General features: G+C 32.3%; 1 protein-coding gene across 1 annotated transcript in view; it reads right to left on the bottom strand.

The window, feature by feature from the left end:
* Positions 1-9470, bottom strand: part of pparab (peroxisome proliferator-activated receptor alpha b) — a 39781-nt gene that overhangs the window by 6245 nt on the left and 24066 nt on the right. Inside the window, exons 4-7 of the mRNA XM_052597479.1 lie at positions 6231-6369; positions 3973-4172; positions 731-940; positions 411-654 (exon numbers count right to left, since the gene is read on the bottom strand). Coding sequence (XP_052453439.1) covers positions 411-654; positions 731-940; positions 3973-4172; positions 6231-6369 — 793 coding nt within the window. The remainder of the gene's footprint in view (positions 1-410; positions 655-730; positions 941-3972; positions 4173-6230; positions 6370-9470) is intronic.

Genomic DNA, 9470 nt, shown 5'->3' with positions numbered 1-9470 from the left:
TTTTTATTTTAAAATATATAAATAATAATAATCATCATATAAAATAATTATATATATATATATATATATATATATATATATATATATATATGAAACTTTCAAAATCATACAATAGAATAAGCACCTAAAAATTATAATATAATGAAAATATATATATTAGTAAAAGTATCGATCTATAAATATTACATAAATAATGAATGACTGAATTATATATATATATATATATATATATATATATATGAATATATATAAAAGTGAACAAAAAAAACATTTCATAAAAATATCTTAGCATTTTATTAATAATAATATAATAATACTATTTATAATAATATAATAATATTCTTATTCAATAATATAATGTAATACAATATATAAACATTTTATTTGAATTAAATATTAAACCAATATACCTCCACAGCAGATGATGGCAGCAACAAACAGTGCGAGGTCACTATCGTCCAGCTCGAGGGAGTTAAACTTCATTGCAAACTGAAACTTGGGCTCCATCATTTGACTGAACGGCCGTCGTAAGCTCTTCAGGAACTCTCTGGTGATGAAGCCGCTGCCGTGCGCCACCAGCAGACCGTCTTTATTCATGCATGATGCCAACATGGCGAAGAGCGCCTCATGGACGCCGTACTTTAATAATGTCACCTGTCAGAAGAAAACAGGCTGCATTCGGTGAAGTTTTTTATACAATATGAGCATATCTCAAGTTTTGGGCACTAACCTGGTCATTTAAATCCAGGTTTGAGAAGCCTGGCACAGACTTGGCGAACTCAGTCAGTTCGGTCACCGTCTCGACCGAAGTGCACTGACAGCAGTGGAATATTCGAACTTCTGCATCTTTATTCAGCAGAGCCCCAGAAGAGCCCACCATCTTGGCCACAAGAGTCTGTTCGGCCAGCTGCAGCGTCTCCATGTCGTGGATGACAAAAGGCTACAACACAATGAGAGCGAAGCGTGAAGATCACATTTAGAATAAACCGTTGTGTAGGGGTCGATTGGTTTTTCAATGGCAGATGACAATATCTAGAGTAAAGGGAGACAGGTGGGCAAAAGAATACAAATTAATTCAATATAATTAAAAAATTTAATTTAATTTAATTTAATTTAATTTAATTTAATTTAATTTTATTTTATTTTATTTTATTTTATTTAATTTTATTTTATTTTATTTTATTTTATTTTATTTTATTTTATTTTATTTTATTTTATTTAATTTTATTTAATTTTATTTAATTTTATTTTATTTAAGCAGTTCTCCCAACATTCCATTTCAATAATCTAAAAAAAAAAAAAGAAAAAAAAGAATAATAAGTAGAAAAAGTATTTGTAACAGATTAAAATACTGGCTATATACTGTTTAGAGAGAGAACAAGGTCAAGACTATTTTCAAAAATTAGCTGCGTTAAAATATTTTAATTGTGTTTTTTTTATATAACTAATTAACGTGTTAAACTGACAGACCTAATATATATAAATAAATACACACACACACACACACACATATATATATATATATAATTCAGTGTTCCCCCGCCTCTGGAAGAGAGGTCAGCACGACACCCCGAGAGGCTGGTTTGTGGGCCGTGAGAGAACAAGCGTACTGTGAGAGATGAAAGCCTCGTCTTAAATCAGCTGCTCTCACTTCCCCAACAGCTGGGCCGTGTCCCGCGGAGCTCAGGCCCAAGAGCACAGCCAACAATCGAGCTAGTGTTACAGATGTGTGTGGGGAAACACGTCTGACACTCACTCATCCACACCCAAACTCCAGAGCCCCGTCCCATGAGCCCTGTGTCATATCGAGCTTCGTTAATAAAGAGCTCTGCTTTATCAATGGGCTTTGTGCTTCATAAGAAGGTGTAGAGCGTCATGAACATGATGGAGATCTGATGATGCAACTAGTAACAGATTACATGTAATCTGGAAGTACTTGTAATTAGATTACATTTCAAAATACTTGTTATCTATGGAAGCATATGGGTAGCAATATTCAATTTGGGATGTAATATGCAAAATGACAATGCAATATGTAAAATGACAATGCATTTCTGTATTTACATTTACATTTTCCAATACATTTGTGCAACGTTTGGTTCAAAATTAAAATGAAAATTAAATTACCGTATTTTTCGGACAGTCACACCTGAGTATAAGTCTCATTAGTCCAACAATACGTCATGATGAGGAAAAAAAAACATATATAAGTAGCACTGGACTATAAGTCGCATTTATTTAGAACCAAGAACCAAGAGAAAACATTACCGTCTCCAGCCGCGAGAGGGCGCTCTATGTTTATTAGGGGTAGACTACAGGAGCAATGAGCAGCATTGAGCGCCCTCTGGCGGCTATAGACGGTAATGTTTTCTCTTGGTTCATGTCAAATTAATTTTGATAAATAAGTCGCACCTGACTATAAGTCGCAGCACCAGCCAAACTATGAAAAAAGTGCGACTTATAGTCCGGAAAATACATACGGTAATTTTATTTTCATTTTCATTTTGCACCAAACGTTGCACAAATGTATTGGAAAATGTAAATTTAAATACAGACATGCATTGTCATTTTACATATTACATCCCAAATTGAATATTGCTACCCATATGCTTCCATAGTAATCGGACTACATTTACTTTTTATGTATTACATGATTACATATTTACGCAATAGCAATAAATTATTCAAAATGTATTGATTCTTTGTAATTCTTCTTTTTCATCTTTTATATTTTCCTTTCTAAAAATAGCACAAGTCTTCCAGTTTTGTGGAAGTGTTCAAAAGTGCACCAGCTACTGATGAACTTATTTTTATTTGAATTATCACTCAATTTAACCATGTATTCTTATGTCTCCGGAAGGCTTTTTTCTTTCAAACACATTAAAAAGCACAAATTACTATTATATTACATACTACTATATACTAATTATATTATCTCTTTACACTTTGCATGTTGCACACATTTGCATGTCCACGGTTCTCTGATGCCGGTCACATGACATGCAGATAAATAAAATATTTAATCTTTTTTAGTAAGTGTTTTGTTTTGATTGCTTTTATTTTAAAAATTATTTGTTTACATTTTAAATGTTTATGATTGCATTAATTATTAGCTTTTCATTTAACTCACAAACCCCCTGCAGTTCATTTTAGTGCTATAAAACTATTAATTAAACTAATTAAACGCATCCAAAATAAAAGTTTTTGCTTACATAATAAATGTGTGTGTACTGTGTATATTTATTATGTGCATATAAATACACACACATGCATGTAAATATTTAAATAAAATGTTGTTTATATATTAAATATATTTATATATAAATGATATGAATATAAATATACACAAATAAATAGAACAAAATATATACTCTATGTGTGTTTATTTATTTTGAATGTGATTAATCGCGATTAATCGCTTGACAGCACTAGTTAATTTACAAACCCCAGTTTGGGAAACCTTGATGTAATATAATGTTAAATGCACGTCATGCGGTTCATTACAAGGAATTTAATATGTTTTCTTTCTCTTGGTATAAGTTTATCCTATTTAACTCAATGTGATGAACCAGTTAGGTCAAAAGTAATCTAAAAGTAATCCAAAAGTAGTCTGATCATATTACCTAAACTGTGTAATGTAATGGATTATGTTACTAACTACAATTTATGTCATGTAATCTAAAATCAGTAAAAGACTAAAATTTGTAAGTAATCTAATCTCTAATCTCTGAGTCGAGTTGGATTCAAACCTGTGTCCTCAAACTGAAATAAAATTCATCAAAACAAACTGATCTTGGCTTTATGTGCTTAAAAGTGTCCTGAGTGGTTGCTACTTCTTTACTAAGCTGTTCTTGGTTGTAGCTAGGATGTTGCTAAATTGTTGCAAGTATGTTGCTACAATTAAAGACAAAATAGATGCAGAAAAAGACACATCAGCTCTCATGCATGAAGCACCCGGCTGGATGCTGTTACCGGCGTGCTTGTCTTGCCCGTCAGGATGGTCCGTGCTTTGGATTTGTTCATGTTGAAGTTCTTCAGGTAGGCCTCGTAGATCTGCTTGGCCAGGGTTTTCTGATCAGCCACCTGAGGGTCCGCGACCTCTCGTTCCCCTGTTAGGATCTCCGCCTTCAACCTCAGCTTCTCCGACTGGGGCATTCGCCCAAACCGAATGGCTGTTCGCAAGATACAAACAAGAACCTCAACTTAGAGAATAAAACCAGATAGGGGAAGACGTGGCCTAGTGGTTAGAGAGTTTGACTCCTAACACTAAGGTTGTGGGTTCGAGTCTTGGGCTGGCAATACCTGTGTGTGTGTGTGTGTGTGTGTGTGAGTGTGTGTGTGTGTGTGTGTGTGTGTGAGTGTGTGAGTGTGTGTGTGTGTGTGTGTGTGTGTGTGTGTGTGTGTGTGTGTGTGTGTGTGTGTGTGTGTGTTCTTGTTTTTGTGACATTTCAGGACACAACTCTGTATAATGACATGGGTATGACACAGGTATTACAAGGAGAGGGTGACTTATGAGGACATAACCCATGTCCCCATTTTTTAAAACACTTATAAATCATACAGAATGAGTTTTTTTGAGAAAGTAAAAATGCACAAAGTTTCCTGTGAGGGTTAGGGTTAGGGTTGGTGAAGGGCGATAGATTATACAGTTTCTACATTATAAAAACCATTACGCCTATGGGATGAACACACTTTACACAAAAACAAACGTGTGTGTGTGTGTATGTGTGTGTGCACTTTGTATGGGTTAAATGCAGAGCACGAATTCTGAGTACGGGTCACCATACTTGGCTGTATGTCACAATATTTAACATGATCATTTGTGGTTAGTTCTTGACAGTCTTCCAAGATTTCAAATCACATAAATGTTGCTCATAATCTGCCTGATTACTGACAACCTGCTGTGTGACTTACTTGGCATGACGTTCACCATGCTTTTGTTCAATACCCCTATTGTTAGTTTGATGCAAGTGTGGATAACCTAAAAGTGGACTGTAAGCTGTGTATGTAAACCTTCCCTGCGGATTCTCTTGCACACGCGCTGCTGACCATGGATGATTAATATTTGATGAAATCCAAGGCCACTATTTACAGATTTTGTCAGATCAGGATGTCTAGTGCCTTAGGAGCTTGCCCAGAGGAATTGAGTAACATGAGTTTCAATCTGGACCGTGTTCAAATGCAGTGTTCATGGTGTCGTTGGACAGGCAGAGCAGCGGTATTATGGTATCAAACATTGCTTCAGCATTTCACAAACTAGATTTATTTAAAACAAAACCAGCAACACTTGTGAAGTGGAGACATCAAACCATTCTAATAACATTTCGCCAATGCAAAGAAACTTTGTTCTTGTTTCTCTGAATAGTATTTCCATAAATTTTCCACTTAACAAGTGTTTCTGGTTTTGTTTTAAATAAATACTTTTGATTTCTTCTCCCATGCACACTGTCGATTGTGTGAAGCTGCACCAGAATAAATACACAACATATCAGAAACTAGATTTAGCCAGTGGAGCCAATGCAAAACTAACTTTTATGATGCCGAAGGGTTGCTCCTAATGATTTTATGTGGTTACTAGTGTTTTGAATAGTTTTTTAGGTCTCTACTGTAAGTAGTATATGGTGCATGCAAATGCAGACATCTTTAAAACCTGATTACAATCCTAATGCAGACGCCATAATCTCTAACCGCTAATAAGATTACAGTCCCAGCCTGCAAACCTCCACTGCATGACACACAAATGCACGTTTCAGGAAAAAACACGTTTGCATGCATACATTACTAAAACATTACATTACTCTAGACAAAAAAAAAATAATAGACACAACAAAAGCACAAAACAAAATGACTAAAACTTCAACTAAAATTAATGTGAAGACAGAACATATAAAAGTAAAATTGAATTATAAATACGTTGTGCAAACCTTAATATAAAATATAAATAGAAAAATATTATTAATATCATAAATAAATAATTGCAAAAAAAAAAATGCAATGCAATATTTTTTATGCAATAAAAAGACTATAATAATATCCCAATGCACATTACCATGAAGTACAACTGTAACAACTTAAGATATATAGATATAGATCCGTTCATATAAACTGAGAGAAGTGGATTCGGACAGTTATTAAATTACCAAATGACCCTAGTGTTTGTCAAAATAAATAAATGAAATGAAAATCAATGAAAGGAGCATCAGAAGTGGGCTTGTGCTGGTCACACTCACCGTTGTGGGACATGCCCACAGACAGGCACTTCTGAAAGCGACAGTATTGGCACTTGTTTCGGTTCTTCTTTTGGATCTTACAGCGTCGTTCACATTTATCGTACTCCAGCTTGAGGCGAATGGTCCGGCGGAAGAAACCCTACAAGACGGAGAAACAGAGCGCTGTTTGAGTTCATGCTGAGAAACCAGAATAGCACACATTCCTACAAGCATTTCCAGACCAACCAGATCGATGTATGCTTTAAATATCGGTTTCGTTCTGTACTGTACCCCATAAAGACAGCTCCTTCTATTTCAAGTTCATATCTGGTTATTAAACGGGCCAGAAATTCATGTTCACTATCTAAAGCAGGTGCTTCTGGAAATAGCTTGGCAGCACATTCGCAGGCCGTGCTTGTCCTCATCTGTACTTGGGTCCGTCAGGGTTTCCTCTCTTAGAAACACAGCGATTGAAAATAGGAACGAGGCAGACGATCTGAGCCATGCTTAACATTAGGAGTGATCCAAATCGTATATAATGGAAGTTATATGCATGGATATACAGTCATTCTTGCTGGATATATATATATATATATATATATATATATATATATATATATATATATATATATATATATATATATATATATATATATATATATATTAAATAACCTATTTTTACACAATATTCTGGAAATTGAAAGTACTAAAATCATTATTGCTTATGCAATCATTAAATGTTTATTTAAATTAATTTCAAGTTAAATGAAAGCAAATTATTAAATTAAATTAAATTAAATTAAAATGAATGCAAATTAAATTAAATTAAAATAAATGCAAATTAAATTAAATTAAATTAAACATTTTTTTCTTTATTCATTTTGGACAAGCCTTGCTCTGTATTTTTGTGCTTTCTGATGCTCTTACATGTAAATATAATAAATATATCAATACAAAATATGCTTTTAAATTAAACAACATTTATATTATATTATATTATATTATATTATACAATTATACAAGACGTTTTAAATTTTTACAAGATTTCAAATAAATGCTATTCTTTTGAAATTTCTATTCATCAAAGAATCCTGAAAAATAAAAATGTAGCACAACTGTTTTCAACATTGATAATAATTAAAAATGTTTCTTGAGCAGCAAATCAGTATATTAGAATGATTTCTGAAAATCATGTGACACTGAAGACTGGAGGAATGATGCTGAAAGGAATAAATTATATGAATTATATATTCTAACACATTGAACTAGAAGACAGTTCATTTTAATTCGAATCATGGCCTGGTTTCACAGAGAGGGCTCAGACTAAGCAAGGATTAGGTCATATAGTTCAAGAAGGACATTTAAGTAATTTTTATTAACATGCCTTAGAAAAAAACATTAATGGTATGCATCTTCAGACCAAACAAAGGCAAGTTTCTTTAAATTGAAACAGCTCAGAATTACACTTTAGTCTGGGACTAGGCTCAAGCCTTGTCTGTGAAACCGGGAGAATATTTCATAACTTGACAGTTTTTTTTTAAGTTATAGCATTTTTGATCAATTGAATGCACCCTTTATGAACAAAAACTATCTTACCAACTATTACAAAAACAACAAAAACATTTAAATTTAAACTTAAGTGACGATGAACCGCTGCTGAAAGCCATTTGAAGCCATAAACTCCAGTTTAATATCACAGCGTTATTTCCTGGAAAGAATAAACAGTTCCTGAGGTCATAAATACATCCAAAGCATGAAACTGATGGTCTTGCACAATCTGCCGAAGTGCTGAAGACGACAAGTGGTCCGCCAGCAGAGATGAGGTTTAAGGCCAGGCTGGCAAGAAGGGAATCGCTCTTGCTTCACTCATATTGAGCCATTTTGTCCCTAGGAACTCTGGTTTCGAAAGAGAGATCAGATGGAGAGATACAGAAGGAGAAGGAGAGGCTCCAGGGACAGGAGGAAGAGGAGGAGAGGTCGAGTCGAGGACAGACACGCCAAAACATGACTGAGCAGATGGAGAAACACACCAGTCCGGTGTTAGGAAATGGACAAAAAGCTATTTTTGATTTAATGCACATCAATTGAATACTACATTAATATTACAGAGGTGAATATTTAGGCACCTGATTCTGGAGTCGCGATCCGATTCCCAAACCATTCTTGATTTAAACTACTTTATTTAATGACGTGGTCAATTATTAGCACTTTAAAAAAATCTGATTAATAATGAGTCCAGTAATTGTTTTAAATTAGCAAGGGGTGTTCTAAATAGCTTCAAAACATAGGCTAAATAATAAAATACTCAATAAAATATTTAATTTAAAACATTTTATGTAATTACATTTTTTAGTATAGTTTTTTTATTTTTTATATTATAAATTAATAATAATTACTGTAATTGTTTTGATTATAAAATTGTCTAAATACAGCTACTAAACACAGGCTACAAGAAAAAAGTAAATAATAAAGAAAAAAAAAGAAACATATTACAAGAAAAAAATGTTTAGGGCTTTTTTAAGGATCTGGAGTTTCTAGTAATTATTTAATTATATGCTCTTTATAAAATAATTACAAACGTATAATAATTACTGTAATTTTTTAAGGTAAATTTCTAAATACAGGCCAAATATTTAATTATATGTTAGTTTAATTACAAGAACATTTTAGCATAAACAATTACAGTAATTAATATTAATTTGTAATTGAGTCATTTTCAAAAATAGTTTAAAAACATTTAAATATTTAATTTATACCATTTTTGTTTAATTACTTATTTAATTCTAAGCACTTTTCTGTTTTTATATTACATATAACATTTTTGATTGATGTAAAAATATAGACAAAATATATAAATAAAAACGAAAACATCAGTTCTGTATCAGCTAAATATTCTGACGATGTATTAAAACATCCCACTATGCTATAACTGATTTTTAATAATAATAATAATAATAATAATAATAATAATAATAATAATAATAATAATAAAAACAACAACTATTATTTTCCTTATTACTGTGCATATAAAGTTGGATTGATTAAGTCTAACAATTATTAAACATTTAATTATTATATAATTATAATTACATCATTATATAATTGTTTAACTGATGTAGTCTAATTGTTATTTATTAATCTAAAACTAAATTACTAAAACATTAGCTCTGCACATTGGTTGTTAAAATAATGGGCTTTGGCATCCATCATAAAATAAAAATACCAACCTTTAAAAATCACTTAGAAAATACTTAAAATGCA

The sequence above is a fragment of the Carassius gibelio genome, chromosome B25 (assembly GCF_023724105.1).
Source record: "Carassius gibelio isolate Cgi1373 ecotype wild population from Czech Republic chromosome B25, carGib1.2-hapl.c, whole genome shotgun sequence".
Taxonomy (NCBI): Eukaryota; Metazoa; Chordata; class Actinopteri; order Cypriniformes; family Cyprinidae; genus Carassius; species Carassius gibelio.
Note: the sequence above shows the minus strand (reverse complement) of the source record. Positions and strands in the feature narration are given on the sequence as shown.